This window comes from Rhopalosiphum padi, chromosome 2 (assembly GCF_020882245.1).
Source record: "Rhopalosiphum padi isolate XX-2018 chromosome 2, ASM2088224v1, whole genome shotgun sequence".
Lineage (NCBI taxonomy): Eukaryota > Metazoa > Arthropoda > Insecta > Hemiptera > Aphididae > Rhopalosiphum > Rhopalosiphum padi.
In genome coordinates, this window is record NC_083598.1 from 16,997,055 (window position 1) to 17,015,611 (window position 18,557).

An 18,557-nucleotide genomic window follows, 5' to 3' on the forward strand; every position below is an offset into this window, starting at 1 on the left:
ATACAAAAATTGAAACCGTATACGACGACCTCATTGGTTGGCGGTTAACGGGCAGACTGGTAGTGGGGGGGAGAACCCGGTAATCGTTCTGATTGGTGGTTCTGTCAAAACGGAACGCTTAAAAAGGGTAGCGTTCTACCTATGTCTGACAAGGGTGATACTTTTTTAGTAAGACTATTTGTTAACAAACAGCTTAAAAAATAAAAAACAAATAACCTACTCATGTGGGCACAAAATATATTTTAGATGTTTATATTATTAAAACATGCAACAATTTCTTAGGGCAGCTGGACCGATTTGCACGATTTTGTTTATTTTTTTTTTAACGTTCCCGTTGAAAACGACGCAGCAGTAGACGTAATGGTATTTTTTTTAACGCGTTGCTTACCGTGTGCACACTCACGCATATACACACATATCCATTTAGTTATGCATAACAACCCTTTAATCCCCCCCTGGTTGCGCCACTGCTACCTTATGTTCATGATCACGAGGACAACGCTTATTCATGTGATTAACTATATGAATTCAATTTTGCAAGATATTTGACTGGTGTTCTTACACATTATAATAGGTACACAATGGAAGATGTGTACAATGTCACTCGCTAAAAATTGACATTTTTTAATATAAATTTAAATTTAGCTTACCGATATTAGTGTTTTCTGATTATGATTTGAAACATAGTTTCTTTTTTTTTTTTTAATATCAATTTAAACTCGATCATTACTCTTACATCGTAATGATGATTTTTATATCTTTATATATTTATATTATTTTCAATTTTTAATTGGTCTGATGTATAATTATAATTTATTATTCTACATTATTTTAGATTTCAAATGTTTTACTTTGATTCTAAATTATCCTGGTAAGTTTATGATTATTGGTCCGTATATTGGTGTGGTATTATGTAACGAGTCAATGACTTATCTACCTTGTTAGTGTTATTTATTGTAGGTAATTCTTGTTGTTCACCTTTCCAATGGTACATTGCTTGATCTTCAACTTTTATAATATAATATAGGTACCTATATATATATATATTATTAATGCTTATATAGTTCTTATAATCTTATTGCTCATCTTAACATTTAAATAACATTTTAACATTTGGCTCTTCCAGTTTCAATTATTTTCTTTATGGATAAATGTAAGTTTCGTGTATTTTTGTTCTCATATTATACTTTTTTATTTTACCATAAGGTAAAGGTATATTTTACATTTTTAACTTTTAACCATTTAACCTAAACGGTTTATGACCTAGGTCTTTTTATTTGTTATATTCTAATATTACTTTAAAAGATTAAACAGGAATACATAGGTAGTAATATTATAGCATTTTAAAGGAATGAGTAATTACTAATAACGTAGAATTTACATAAAGTTGGCTACACTATTTTGTCCAATTGATTATAAAGTACTTTCAAATAACTAAAAATCAAGTTTTGATGATTAAAAATAATCCAATTTTGAGTAAAACCATTTTTTAACATTAGGTAGTCCTCAATGTCATCCGATCGACTTTAAAGTACTACCAAAAAATTGTAAATTAATTGTAATTTTAAATCCATTTGGTAAAGCTATTCCACGATGCAATTTTGGCAAGCACGAAACAAGCGTGGCAAGGGTAGAGCGCGCCACCTGAATGTCTGGTCGTCACACATCACGTTATTTAATATAATATTTCCTATCCCTTTGAACTCTACTTTAAATACTAAGGAATAAGGATAATAATAATAATAGTCTATAACACAAATACACGATAAAATGAACATAACAAATGATAAAACAAAATTAAATTAAACTAAAAATAAATTTGTATGTATATTAAAAATATGTATTAGGTATTATAATATTTAAGTTCTTATTATACCATTAATGCTAAATTTTCAGAAAAAAATTCATCAGCCTACTGTATGTAATAAGTACTAAAATTAAAATAAATCATTTTAATAGTTTTATCAAATTTATCAAAAAACAAATCATGAAATATACTTAGTAATAAAGACTGACAAATTTCTGTTCGGAAACATTTTTTGTATACAATTATATATTATTATTAATTCAAATTGTTCATACTATGCACACGTATATAACTGCAGTAATCCTTGGACACTTAATGTACAGCAGCGTAATAGTACCCACTTGCCTACCCTTCTATGTAACATTGTAAATATTGTATCTTGTAAGAAATAATTTGACGTTTTCAAAATATTATACACTCCAAAATTTCTAGTTTTAATAAAGCCTTATTCATAATATTTTTATATATGATATATGAATTAAAATGTAGACAAGAGTATAAAACATGACAAAAAGATTCCTTATTTATTTTGCTGATTTATCTTTTATATTGGTTTTTGATTTTTCTTCAATGAAAAATAAATTAAATTATTACAGTTATTTATATTCAGTGACACCATTCCATAGTTATTACTAAACCAATAAATAAAAATGTTTAAATTATTTACTAGAAATAAAATATCAGTTCCTATCACATTTAATTTGTTTAATACTTTACTGTTATTGACAAATATTAACTATTTAGAGTAGTTTATTTTATTGGATATACCTACCATTTATAAATATTAAATAATAAAAAAAAGTAATTAAGTTCCTTCAACAAACTAACGTGTTCAATCAAATTTAAATCAAATTATTATAAAAAACAATAGCAAATAATCAAACTTAAAAATTCATACATTTTATTATACAACATACAAATAATGTAAAAAAATAAACTATTAAATTTGTTTGCGTCTTGCTTTTAGTACGTACGAATATATTATATAAAAATATTCACAGTGACTGGCTTATAATTATATTATCCTTCCAATACGAACCGATCATCACTCGTATGCGTATAAAATATATCATATATGCATGTATTGTGCGTGTAGTGTGTACGCCGTGCGATTGAACGACCCACGACCGATTATTAATATTTTTTACGAATTAGTAAAAAAAACAAAATAACGAAATATGTTATCTATGGTTAGTATTTAGATAATAGATACTTTCTGGCAGTCGTTCGATAATTTACTTGGACGCTTATTGTTATGAATTATAAAATAAAGAAGAAATGTTAGTTATATTAACAAGAATAATATATTATACTTAAATATTAAACAGTTTTATTTGCCATCCTTCTGAGTAATCACCCTGCATTAGAAAATAAAAAAAACCTAGTATTCTCAATAAAATATTGGCCTAAAATGTCCGTCCCTAAAAATTTGCCACCCTAGGCAAATGCCTACTTTGCCTGACGCTAAATCCACCACTAGATAAGGCTAAACCTTATTAATTTATAATTACTTATGTTCTAATATTATTGATTATATATTGTACATAGTACATATTATCATTGAATATATATTTATATATTTATATATTATATAATCAATATTCAATGCTAATATTTATAGGTAATTGATGCAGTGGCGTTATTTCAATTTTTTTTAATATACGCATGGCATATAGAGCAGGCCACTCAAGTAGAGTTTTCGTTCAAATTTCGATTACAATACGTCAACATTTTCAGAAAAATTACCTGATTCACATTTTTCTTTAATATATATATATATATTTATTATTATATATATTATATTATCTCATTTGAAAAACCAAAGTTGGTATCACCACAGGATATTCTTTAAATATTGTGAAAAATCTATAGGTACTCAAAAATATCGCCTTTAATTACATTTAAAAATTCCAAAAATCAGAATTTTAATTTATGCATAATTTAAGCATAAAAATTGGGTGAGCATACTCAAAAAATCACCTAGTATATAAACATATTATGAGATGTGAAATTATTTTATTACCGACTACGACTCACTTTAATATATAGAATGTATACTTAGTTGATTCGTAAACATAATTAATCAGCACTGTCTTCTGAAATTGAAAATTAATGTAAAGACGTGGAAAGTTATACTAATCCAGGATACTACTCCTAGTAAAGCCTTTACAGCATTGTAGTCAGCAATCCAATGGTATGAACAACAACCAGAGTGTAATTCAACCGAACTTTTATTATTAAAAAGAATAAAGGCTAATTTATTTAGCAGTAAAAAAAAAAAGGTCAATGAAAGTGTAAAAAAAAAATTGATATTTGATTATTATTTTAATAAATACAAAAGTGGATGCATTTTACTTTTGTATTATGTATTATAGTATAATATATTTTTCAATTTTCAATTTAAATTAATTATACTAAATATACTACGTACTTTTAACAATATATCACCTATTCATATATTAATACGTTATTCATACGTTATACATAAATACTAAATAGTACATAAGTTTTTTAATTTAATTTTTAATCATTATTCGATTGTCCGCACCCCCTAATTAGGTTCCAATTAGTGCGAGTAGGTCCCAATTAGTGTGGGTAATCGACGCATGATGTTCTATACTGTAGGTTAATATAAAATACTTTGAAAATTATATTATGTATAATGTTTATTATAAATATTTGGTGAAAATTTCAAAATTATTCGTTTGGAAGAGATAGTTATTATTTGGGTAAATATCTCCAGTTGTCATAACAATTTTAAATTCAAAGATTTCGAATGGTGAAAAAAATGTATTTGACTTTTCAGTATAAATGATATTTTAATAAAGGATACAAAAAATATTAAGAACCTTCTTTGGTATAAATACTAAATAGAAATTGTTCATGATTTTATATAACTACAAAAGAATTTATAATAATTTTTGAGATTTTTTTGAATTGTGTCAAAGTTCTAAATTTAATTGTTTATAAGAAATATTGCGACTATGAATTGTTGACAGTTTTTAATTAGGAAATTAACCACTTATTAGAAACCTTATATTAAATATTCAAGCATTTTACACATGTGCAGCATATTCACAGCATTTTTTATTAACATTTATAAAAAAAAAAAATCAAGTGTCAATTAATATAGCTCATAAATGTTAAAATATTTTTTAAATTATTCCATACATAGAAAATGATAATATATATTCACAATGAAAATGTCAAATTTCTGTGGTTATTCGTATTCGAGCTATAACAAAAAAAGAAATTAATTTAATCAAAAACTGAGTAAAAACAAAAAAATTCTCGATCTTCTTTAATTTTTTGTTTGTTTTTCCGATTATAAAAAAAGTAAACTGAATTTTTAATTTTGATCTTTCTAAAGTACAAACTAGATTCAATTTATTATCCAAAACCATCTTCAAAGTTGAAAATAAAATCAATCTATTTTGACTACTTAATACTTATCGTGTATAGATATATAAACACACACACACACATCATTGTAAAATTAATACATTCATATAGCTTTGCACAGAATCTAAAATCGAAATTAGGATAAGTGGTTCTTGAATTATAAGTAGATATTTAAAGTTTAGGTGAGCGTAATAACATGCAATTTTGTTCTAATTTCTATTTGTATGTATAGGAATTCACAAAAAAATATTCTGCTTCAAAATATGTATTTAAAAATGTATAATGTCACTCAAAAAAGTAAAATACTTAAAAATTATAACAATCAAAAATATAATAAATATTGTTTTATTTCAACTATAAATGATATAAGAAAAATATTTAAAAAAAATTTAATTATATTTTGAAATATAATGAATGTTGTTTGATTAAACATTAAAGAATCACCCTAGCCGTGGATATATTGTTAAAAAGTTATAGCAAATAGCAGATAAGTTTTCAGCAGACATAATAATCAAAAATCGAAATGTTGAACTACAACAGTTGTCTAACGTTATTATACTAATAATGAATATTCGATATATACATATATTATATTTTATATGTAGTCATCTTTAAATATTACTATACAGAATTATATTCTGTGTAGGTACTAAAATTACAATAGTTTGGTAAACTTAGACTTGGCAGCAAAAACAAGACGTATTGTAGACACGGCATGTAGTAAAAGCATAATACGTATAGTAGTTATAGGTAACTATATAGATAGGTACCTTAATGGTAACATTAAACATGCGCTACCAATTAATATTCAAGGTATCACCCCTGTTAAATTATGTATGAATGGATACCTACGATACAAATAGTATAGCTGAAATCGTATGAGCAATACATAATTGGTATGTATGTTTAGTTTTTAAGTCTCGTTGGCCGTTGGGAAAAAACCTCTACGGACAGTGAATTAACGGATGATTAAAGTTTATACAATTGTAAAAGTATCAATTGGAAACTAAATACATTTCTATAAATAATTTAAAGTAAAAATTAATTGTGATCGTCAGCACTATAAAAATAGATAAAATAATATTTATGTTTAAATAAATGCAATTTATAAGTATGATAAAACTAGCTAGAGAAATTAATCATATTCCATTGTTAAATGGGTATTTAGGTAACTATCTACTAATATCTAATTCAATCAGTAATCAAGAATAATTTTACTATCGCTTAATTATTATTAGTTGTAAACTTGTAAAATAAATTTTAAATTTGTATCATAATATTATAAGTATAACTGACTCCTACAAGTGCTGTTGAAAAACTCATGAATTTGTATTTATAGATTACGTTATCCATACCTACCATAATACCACATACATATTATACATTAACTTTAAATCATGACAGACATGAGTTGAATAGTTGATCTTTGAAATTTACATCCAACATTGTTATTTAGTAAATATTTTCAATATTCAATATGATTAAAACGTATGAAATTGCCATTATTGCTTGGATTTTTTCAAAATAAATTACTACCTATACCTATAACATAATTTTATATATACGGATTAATGCGACACGCATAGTCGTTTAGATCATATTACTATATAATTTATACCCATAATAATATTATCCAACTAGGATAACTAGGTACCTACCGACTACCTTGTACCTTGGGATGTAACTGATCTATAAGAATATATACGTCGTTATTAACGTAAAAATCGTAAAATATACTCAACAATATTATACATACGCAATACGCATAGAACGATAGACGCGTAGTAATTAATATGTAATGCTAACTAAAGTTCAAACTTCAAACAAGGCATATTTTATTCATTTTATCTATTCATTTAATTAATAATATTATATCATACAAAATAAAAATGTGTAAACATTCATCGCGCTGGTGGCCACACTGCGAACCCGATCGTCACCGCGCCCGCCGCTCGAACATAGTGGTAGTGCCTTGAGCCTTCTTACCGGCAGTCCGTGTTTTGGTGTTCGCGGTGTCTCGCGTTCCTGCTGTTTTGTGTCCTGCGCGCTTCCCTTGTGTGGTGTATGTTATTGTTTTTCTTCATAATATAATTACATATTGTTGTGCGTTTTTCGATTCTGTAAACTCTATCGGATTTTCGTTTTGTGTCGAAGTTGCCGGCTCGACTCGAGTGGCGCGCAGAGACCTTAAGATGGGGTTTTGCGGAAAGCTTCTGCTGGCCCTTATCTTTACGTTTGCCACAAAGGGTGAGTTTTACTTTGTTATTAGTGTCAACACTCGACAGTATTTGTGTATATTGTCTATTGACTAGAATGCAAACGCGAGTCAACAATCAATATTCTATTGTATATTTGTATATAGTAACTTAGTCTACCTAAGCACTTATATATTCGGCATTTAATATATAAGTACTAATGTTATGTCATATTGAACCTTATAGGTATCGTAAATTCGTAATATTTCGTAAATGTAAGTACATATAGATATTAGTGGTACCGGCACAGTGATAATCTTAAACATTTTTCTGGTATCATCGATTAAACCTGAAAATAAGTATTTACAAATTTTGGAATGTACCTATCTATCTTTTGACGTATACTTACGTACTGTAATCGACTACCTACTCTTGTTACAAAAACTTTTAGTGCCATCCGGCGTTGGTAAATGAGTAAAATAAAATATTTTGATTTAATTTTTTTACGCCCGTACTAACAGGAAGTCTCTTTTGTACGTAATATGAACGGGGGTGAACGAATGACTGAATGAGTCATGAACATTGTCGAAATGGGGGCGTTCTGTTCTAATGCACATCACAGTCGCAGTAGACATTTGTGGATTCTTACTATATAGTTACTCCCTTCGTCGGATTTCAAAATAAATATATAGGTATCTGAAGAATCTTAATATTAAACTGGTAAGCACTATTTCTTAGTTTTTTACACATTAACTCGCTGTATTCGTACTACCATTCATAATGGCTATTGTACATATTTATATAAATCTAATTTTACCTTTAATGCATTTAAACCACAATTGACTATAAATAATTAATTTCGACTAGAATTTTAATTCTGCTTTATTAAAAACGAGATATAAAAAAAAATTGAAATATTTTTCTTTTGAAAATCTGTGTATATTTTTTTAAACTATGCTGAAATATTGAAATAAATTTTGAATGATCTAGTAACTAAATAATATATAATTATCTAAATGAAAAACAATTATTTAAAGAGTGATCCGAATATTTATCTACCGATTAAAAAAAAAATGTTTAATTATCTATTTGTTATTTATTCATTTTTTAAGACTATAATTAATTGTAATAAGACCTTTATATAAATATTATATCGGTATATTATAGTGTATTGTATTATGAATCAGATAAATATGGTATAATTCATATTTCATTCAGTGGTTTTATAACAATGTATATGCATCTCGTATTATTATATAAATATAATAAGAATTTAATTACTCTGGTTATTAATGTATGTTAATCGTCCATGATTTTCAAGAAACATATTTATTTTTATGACATCCCTGTCATTTATTCGCGTATTTATTATTGTTTGTTATCTTGCTATGATCTCAATAACTCGAGTTAGATTAGATAGAATTTGACTTCTCTATAGTTGTGTAGCTATTAAAAAAAAAAACTAATATCAAATAACATTTACCACTCTATAGGTACAAATAGTTTTTTCTAGTAGATGATAGCATTTTTTTATAATAATTTAATATTTTTTGGGTTTTTAGACTTCAAATATTAAATACCTATTGACTATAAACATTCAAAGGATATTTATCTTATTGGCGTTATATTGGTAGTCTACTACAACTTATTATTAATGAATTAAATTATCAAGCCGATTTTTTTATAACCTTTATCTAATAAGGATTACCATCAAGTAATATCTCAGTTATACGTATTGTATACCTAGGCTTTTTAAATTTTTTTTTTAAAAGTAAGCTGTATGTTTAAATTATGAAACCAGGCTATAGATATAATACACGACACACGACTGTCAACTATATCTATATTTAAAATGGACTTAAATACTTTTTGTAAACTATTTAAATAAGTATGTATATTTATATTTTTAAAAATATTAAATGTATTATATATTATCAAATGTAATTCTGGATCTAACTAAAAGTAAATAACTACCTATGTCATTATATTTATAATTAATAATTAATTAATATTTTTCTACAGGATTTTAATGGAATTTGATTTTAAAATAAAAATGATTTTTCTGATAGGTAGGTAATCAGTTTACATTATAAATATAAAAATATAAAAATGTATTACGAGTATATACCAATTACCTAGTGTAAAATAAATAGTATAAATATATGTATTTTTGAAAAAGACCGATTTTTAATAAATAATATATAGTTATACCTATTATTATACAAGTGTCAATCTAAAAATACTCGTAATAAAAACATGTCCTTCTTCATTAACCAAAATATAAAAAATTAAAAACTATAAAAATGTTTTGTGCTTTATTTTTGAAAATAATTTAGGCAGTCATAACTTATGTTATAATTTCAAAAAAAAATTCATTTTCTAAATAGTGGATTAAATATTTCAATATGTAATGTAGATACTCGTTTAGATAACATTATTAATTGTATTTATTTCGAATAATTATTGAAATAAAATTAATCTTATTGGTCTCTTAAATGAGAAACGCATTTCTGTTTATATATTTAATTCGATCAGACATCATAAATCATTTTGTTTTTTTATTGCTTAATTTTTTTCCGAATGTAAATATTCGGATTAATAAAATTATACTAACCCGATATTTCAAATTGTTGAGTTTTTAATACATTACTCCAGTCATTACGTCCGGTATTGAACAAGTTTAATTTAATCAATAAATTGGATGAATCATGAATGATTAAATTTATTGAACTATAATTACTGGACAGTGTCATATAATTGTTAATATAATAGTATTACTAAATTATAGTTAAAATTCATATTAACATGATAGTGAGATAATATTATAAATTACAATTAATTGATGTCTAACGAAATAAATAACTTTTGTATTATAATAATGTGCTGTGTTTTAAAAAAATAAATACGAGTGTGTATGACCAAATTTCTAAAAATGAAATTGTATAGAGGCAATATTCACAATAATTTTGAATTAATGGCTTGTAGTTAAAACAAAAAGAATAAAAGTGCGTATGATGTCAAAAATAATTTTTAAATATTAGTGTTACGTATGTATCCTTCTCATCGATCTACGCTTTTAACGTAACTGCGCCTTCTACTCGTCCTACAACCCTGTCTGGCAGCACATGCGGGTTCATTGGGCCTCCGCGTTTCTATAGCAACCACTGAAATCCTGTTGCCGTCTAAACAATACTGCGAGCACTCAACAGCAGTGTCCTTTACGCCGAGTAAATCTCTGATTGTGCACGTGCCCGAACTATATATCGACGTTTCCAATATTTTTATTAAATAATAATTTTAATAATAATTTATTAAATCGTGAGAACCTATTTTTGATTTCCGTTATTCCTGGCGAGGTATTTGAATATTTTTAAATAACAAATGAAACGTAGTCGACTCGGAATGGTATCTCGTATTTCCTTTGCAGGCGGACGTTGTTACATATCCGGGATATATTTTCCAGCATATAATATACAGTTATAAATGTTATAATCATATTATTCAACGTGTAAAATACCAATATTAGTTTACAATTTTGATCTGCCAACATGGAAATTTCTTACTTTTTAACTGCAATAACTGATGCGTAAATAAATGTTTAACAAATGCTTTATACCTAATGAATAATTATTGATTTTATTTATTAAATTCTAACCTATTTATTTATTTATTTATCTATTTATTTATCTTTATTTAATCTATTTAGTTAATTTATTATATTAATGGATGAAAATATTTTAAGGATATATTTCATAAAGCTAGTTTTTACCATGGTGTTTTATTCATAACGTATTGGTCACTATAATATAGCTTGTACGTAAATTACCTTCTTACGTTGTATTCTATCGTGTTTGTTTTATTTATTAAATATGTTCCGTTGTCTATTAGCCTTGTACCATTAAAAATCAATAGAAAATCGGTGATTTTGAAAGTATTAGCACGGTTAGAAACGCGTTAGATTATGTGCTTGATTCGGAAAAAAATTATAAGGAGTGCGCAAAAGCAGCGGTGGATTCAAGGGGGGTTCGAGTCTCCCTCCTATGACAGTTTCATTGTATTTGTAAGGCCTAATATCAAATCCTAAATATTGTGTTTATAAAATTAGTATAAAAAATGTAGAGTCTCAAAAAGAATCCTAGATCTGCTACTATACAAAAGTACCTGAATATTTAAATGCCATATATTACTCATATTCGAAAAGCTACCTACGCATAAATATTTTTAAAAATAAAAAGAACTTCACCCTATCTCCTCAATTAAAGCACTCAATTAATAACCTAAGCTAGTTAATTTTGAAGAATACGGAAAATGTGGCAGACGAAACGCGACGGAAATCGGCATGAATTGCCACAGTCTAAGAGAAACCATGAATGTATTGGATATTTTTGTACTCATAAGACAAAATTATAAGGGTTTATTTACTTTTAATTAGTTATGCTTACTAATTTAATTGAAAACTCATCAAAAACATTATTAAATGTTTCTATACTGCACGACGAATACAATTTTTGTTTTTTCTTTATTTAATACGATTTATGGAAAACAAGAAAACACGATGTATTTTCTGAATATAGAAGTATTTTATTAATTTTATACAATTTTCCTAGAAACTCATAATATGTTTCATTCATACTGCATTTTGTTTTATCTATTGTTTTATATATTTTAATCTTTGAGGTAGGTAAAATTTCTTTTTACTTTTTACATAGGTATCTTTTTATAAGCATATGTATAATGCACCTTAATTATTGGTATTTATTAAAATGACAAATATGAGTGTATAAAAAGTTTATAATTTATTTTGTAAGTATAGTTTCTCTAATAGTCACTCTTATATTTAGGGTAGTCCCTAAATCCTAAGGGAATAAATTAAGGGAAATATTGTCAACCATCTAAATATTTCTAATAAATATTTTGTCCCACTGTAACCGAGCTTTGCGCTACGTAGAATTGTTTTTTAAAATATGCAGTAATTTATCATTATTATGTATTGCTTTCAAATGTTTAATATTATAAAACACCATGCAATTTAATACATTATTATCCATTATCTATTTAGTTTTTACTTGACACATATTATTGATATTAAATATAGTTTGTTGTATTTTTATTAAGTACCTATTTATTAATAATTTAAACGATTATATTTCCATTTAAATTAATTGTAGAATCTTGCATATTATACTCGTTTATAGAAGATTCAATTTTTTTTTCAGTCATGATAATTTTATGAAGTCTAATGTAGTATATTAATGTATGTATTAAGTGTATAGATATATAGTACACCTATACTATGTCCAGTTTAATTTTGCACAATGGTAATTTATGTCTTATTAATATAATATTTTTCAAAAATATAATAATTAATAATCACTTAATATTTTTAATTTATAATTTTGTAATAGTTAATAGCATGTTAAACCTCATACCTACTTCTATTTCTTATGATTAAAACAAAAAAAGATCTAAAAAAATATCAAGTTTTATCAACAGAATATAATTATTTCATTTAATAAGTTAAGTAAAATATAGATAGTTTTGGAATGTTACGATGACTGGTTATTCATTGCATACATCTATATAATATGGTATAGGTATTATACCGAGAACTGTATGTAAATAAACTGTGCTCCTTACGCAAGCGCATTTTGGAGGAAAAACACTTAACTGAAAGAACTTTGCCCGTGAAACAGCATCCGCCCAAATAACAAATCGATCATGTTTTTGTGGTGTAGCCGATATATAGTGTACTTTCACTGCACAATGTAGTGTGTTACCAATTTACCGCCCACATTATTACTTTATTATTATACATAAACAAACAATAAGTTACCTATATTATATTTTCAGTAAAATAAGTTAAGTTATAAGTTAGCATTATTTTAATTTAAAAGCAGATATTTTGTTATGAAAAATCTACTTCTAAAATGTTAAATATAACATAAAGGTTTAAACCCTTTCGTTTATAGCTGTGTTTAACATTTAGATTATAAATTATGTTATGCTCGACCGCGTTTCGTGTAATCACTTGGTTTATTGTTCTTAGAATGGTTTTACCAACAAAATATCGTCGTCCACGTACATTTAAATAATAACAATAATTAGCTACGACAACCGTCCATGTTACAATTTGACTTTCAAATTTGATGGAACAATGGATATTCTGGGGGAGGAGAAATGAGTCTGTGAGTCAGTCATTTGTAATTTCTCGTATGATAGTAACATACTAATGTATAGTTCACGTCATTTATGATGTTTAAATATAGAATAAAATGAAATACTTAAAATATATATTTTACATTTTTAAATTTTAAAATGTAATACTATTATAATAAGTCAAATATAAAATAGTAATATAAAATACCTATTAAAATTTATTATTTAGGGTAGTATATTTTAAAATTAATAATTAAAAAAATATCGACTTCAAATTATATTTCGTAGTTGTAAAATTGACCTTTTCAGTGCACGATAAGATAATTTTATTATATTAAGCTGCATATCTGCGTACCGCGTAATACTGCAGCAGGCCACGAACAACCTTAGTTTGTTCTTCCTTCATACACTTGTAATAGTTGTAAATTGTAATACCGTCTCAGTGGGCTAAATATATATGTATCTTTTTATTTTCTACGGTGCATTGTTTGAAATTTATTTCACAATTCAAGAAATTTGAGCCACAGTTTGTGTTTAGAAATATAGTCTTGAAGTTGAAAACGAGTGAGTTATTACTGTTATAGGTAGGTAAAATTTGAATTCTATGACATTAGACATATCATTGTTTCTGAGCAATGATTCGTTAGCCTTTATCACCAGTACCTATATTTCATATTTCGTGATATGTTTTTTGATAAAGCTATTAAAATCATTTATTTTAATATTAGTATAATTACAGTAGGTTGATAAAAATGTTTTCCGAACATTTTGCATTAATTATATTAATAATATTAAATATTATAATAATAAATATTTTTAAAATACCATATAAACTTAAAATGAATAATTCTGTGAATAATATTAAAAATATTATGACTTATTTTATCATATAGGTTGTATACATAAAGATATACTATAATTTATATATTATATACTAGACCGTATTAAAAATTTTTCCATATGTACCTATTCAGTATTTGGTAGTACCTATAACATGTACCCTTATGTAGTAGGTACTTAGGTAATTTATGTTGATTGGTATATTGCATTATATATTTTAATTAATTTTATTTGTTTTGTTTCTATACTTATTATATTTTTTTAAAGCAAAATTATTTAAAATAGGTACTATATAGGTATATTTTTTTATGACGACGATAGAGAAAAAATATTATTCTTTTCGATAGTTTTCTTTCCATCGGTGGTTATAAACACATTGAGATTTAAACCATGACAGATGTTATAGTGCTTTGCAGCTGCCAGTACTCGAATGTTTAGGTGACCCACACGCGTTCTACCACAGTATACGTGACGAGAATCAAGCGTTAGCCAGGTGTTCTTTTTTCGGTGCATGAACATAACATACTCATGTGGCTGATATAATGTACCTATAAAATCTTACTGTAGAAAATAATATTTGTACCTGTTAGATTTTTTCCACCTGATCCGGTCCATATGGTTTTACTTTAAAACAAAATATTTACGTGTTTCAAAATATCAAAAAATGCGAAATTTTCCTTGAAAAACTATGAAAGTAATGCTAGTGTGTGTCGCTTGTGTATGAAAATTGTCATCGTGGGAACAGTGCAGTGTTGAGGTCAATGCTGAGCGCGTTGTCATTTAATTCGTCTTCATTGTGCATTTTAATTTGTCGCTCGTTTGGGTAACAAGTGTATTGAACATAGAGTACTTAAATTATATTAAATTATATTATATATTTTATATTTGTATGATAATGTGCTGCAAATTAATTAATATTTACTAAAATTTAACAACAGTATTAAATCAAATCATTTCAAATAATTAATGATATTTATTTTTATCATTTATATTTACTGTGTATAACTATTTAATAGTTAATAATAGATACATAAAAAAATAATATTAATATATAATTTAAGATATCAATTATTTATCTATTTACCTATATTTTAAATTTAAGAGTTTAATTTTATAAATCAATATTTTATAACCCTTGGCTAATTATCCACAGACCACAATTATAAATAATAATAATAAACATAACATCCAAAATATTTGCATCCAATTATCAGTAGTACCTTATCAAATTTCAATGTTTGACGAAACTGTTGAACAAATAATTATAATTAATAATATTTTAGGTACAAATAAATAATTGGTTTATGTTTTTATGAAATATATTTTAAAAATGCTTGCGCCTTGAATATTTTTTATTTTTTTATTACCACACAATATAGTTTTTTAGACTATATAGGATACATTATTTAAGATCATATCCACACATACTTATTTAGTTTACGTTCATTTATACTAAGTCCATTCTATATTAGTCGTGTTTTATGTACGTTAGTACAACCTTGAAAATTACTAAATAATACCCACTTAACTTTGAGATATTAGATGAAACTATATATTTAATTAAGTTATTTTATCGACTTTATTTGAAATAATAGTGCAATAACCAATATGTATAAAACGTATTTTACCATTTCATATTGAAAAAGTATATAAACATATGAAATAATTATGAAAATTATATTGAGATATATATTATTATTTTATCTACATTTGTTTGATAATATTAATTTAACAATCTATTCATGTAATGTAAATGAATATGTATATAATTTACATCTAATTTAATAATAAAATTATTTTAATATGTTAATTAAATTGGTGTGTAAAATCATATATATTAAGTATGGTTTTACTTAAATTAGGGTTAGCGTAAATCTATTTTATTAGCTACATATTCAATTTATTGTAAACTTATTCGGTTAGGTATTGGAACCAAATTTACTTAATATTTATTTAAATATCCTTATTTCTTTAAGATCTATCCTAACACACACACCCACACATAATATATATAATAGTATTATACCTACCATAGACCACTACTGTTTATTTATAGAAAATTCCTTTCACATTTGTCTACAACTTAGATATTTAAAATACGAAGTCTTAAATAATTGTAACTAGTTTAAAAATTAAATGTCGATTTTTTGATCTGAATAAGTGTAGTTTATTTGTATTTAAAACACGTGTTATTGGTATGTGTTTGTTACCTCATACAAAGAACATGTGTTCATAATAATTTAATTTAATAATAATGATGATGGTTAGATATATTATTATAGTTTAATGCTGTAATTTTTAATTTTTGTTTTTAAGTATTTGCTGTCGTCTTATTATTATACATTAATATGTTTAGTTATTACTCATTAGTTCGTTAAATATATATATTTTTAAGAAATAATAATTATAATTTTATAAAATAAAAATATAAAATACAATTATTTTTGTGACAAAATTTTCAATTTTTTTTCTTCTAATTTTTAAGGTAATTTTATAAATTAAACATAATTGCTTATTTATAAATTGATAAATTTTAAGCGAAGTTTTGTAAACATAAACCAAAATTATTTAATTATTTGCATTGTAACACCCAGTAGGTACCAAATTTATGTTGTAAAGTATATTTACTTCTACACATTTTGTTATATAATAATATTATATTATAGTGTGTCTCCTAATAATTCCTTGAATAGTTTTAAGAGCAACATAGAAAAATAAAATCATAAATAATTTGTTGTTGAGTTAAACCAAATGTATGTCATTATATATTAATGTATTTAAAAACATTTCAATAGTGTTATAACTTAAAATTTGATAAAACGAGATTATAAAATTATTATTTACGATTTAACTTCCTCCTTATGAAATAAATTTAAAAATACAACAAAGGCATATTAAAAGTAATCTATAGTATACCAATTATATCATAATATCCCATTGTACTGACAATTATAGTATTATATATGAGCTCTTTCTTGTAAAGCATTAAATTTCTAACCTCTTAAGTTTCATGATATCTCATCGTACATTATCATTCTCAAAAAAAAAAAAATTAAAAATTAAAATTTAATATCGTAATTTAGAGCACTTATAAATAGTTAAATAGCTACAAAAATATTGAATTTAATGTTTTTAAACCAGGAATAGGGTACAGTGATTAAGTGTTGAAACTCAACTTCGCTTCATTCAACTCGATTCCGCAGGATATCAGCATTGATTATACCAGTTACGGATTTACTAAGAAATATTTTTATTTTAATACAAAGATAAATTTTCACATTCGTGCAAAACGATTCTGACCGAAGCTCAATTTTCTATATTATTGATATTGTTTAAAATATATCAATCTAAGCTTATTACAAAAAGTTTAATAACTTTGAGCTCATTTATTAACTATAGTAATGAGTCATATTACTAATGACTAATGAATATATGAATAACGTACCATATTAAAATATCCAGTCTTAATTATATTACCCATATTTAAAGCTACTAATTGAATTAAAAGAAATCTAAAACTAAATTACTTGTTTAAAATTATATATTTAAAAAAATTATTGTTTCTACCATCGTAAACGAACTATTTCACAAAACTAATTTGTTTTATATATTTTATGTTTTTTATAGTCTTGTGTGAAGATGATACTACCATGGGACCCATGTTTATCAAAGAACCAGAAAACCGAGTGGATTTTTCAAATACTACTGGAGCTATTGTTGAATGTACTGCTAGGGGTAGTCCTAGACCTGAAATTATTTGGATACGTGCTGATGGTACTGCTGTTGGAGACGTACCTGGTTTACGACAAGTAAGAATTTTTATTCTATAATAATTTATAAAACGTATAATACAATCAGTGATACCTAAATTGTGTTTAATAGAATGATATATATGGTAGTGGAGATTATTTTTATACTTGTATGGTCTTGTCTATATGCAATCAAATACCTTAGTATTAAAATGCTATAAGATAATAACAGAATAATTCCTATGTATTCATTCCAGAATGATTTATAGTAGCTATAATATATTCATATTAAAAAGTAAATTATATTTTCAAGTTTCTGTATAAATACTTTTTTAATTGGTACTCAAATTAAGTGGTGATATGAAAATCATAAAAATTTAATAAGCATTTGGGCCCAGATGCTAGCCT

The 18,557-nt window shown here is 25.3% G+C and overlaps 1 protein-coding gene across 50 annotated transcripts in view; it reads left to right on the plus strand.

Moving 5' to 3' along the window:
• Positions 1–7,186: 7,186 nt before the first annotated feature.
• LOC132920136 (cell adhesion molecule Dscam2) overlaps positions 7,187–18,557 on the plus strand; it is a 61,554-nt gene continuing 50,183 nt past the window's right edge. For all 50 annotated transcript variants that reach the window (XM_060982294.1, XM_060982288.1, XM_060982293.1 and 47 more), the window contains exons 1-2: positions 7,187–7,456; positions 18,028–18,209. In XM_060982294.1, coding sequence (XP_060838277.1) covers positions 7,402–7,456; positions 18,028–18,209 — 237 coding nt within the window. In that variant the 5' untranslated portion in view covers positions 7,187–7,401. The remainder of the gene's footprint in view (positions 7,457–18,027; positions 18,210–18,557) is intronic.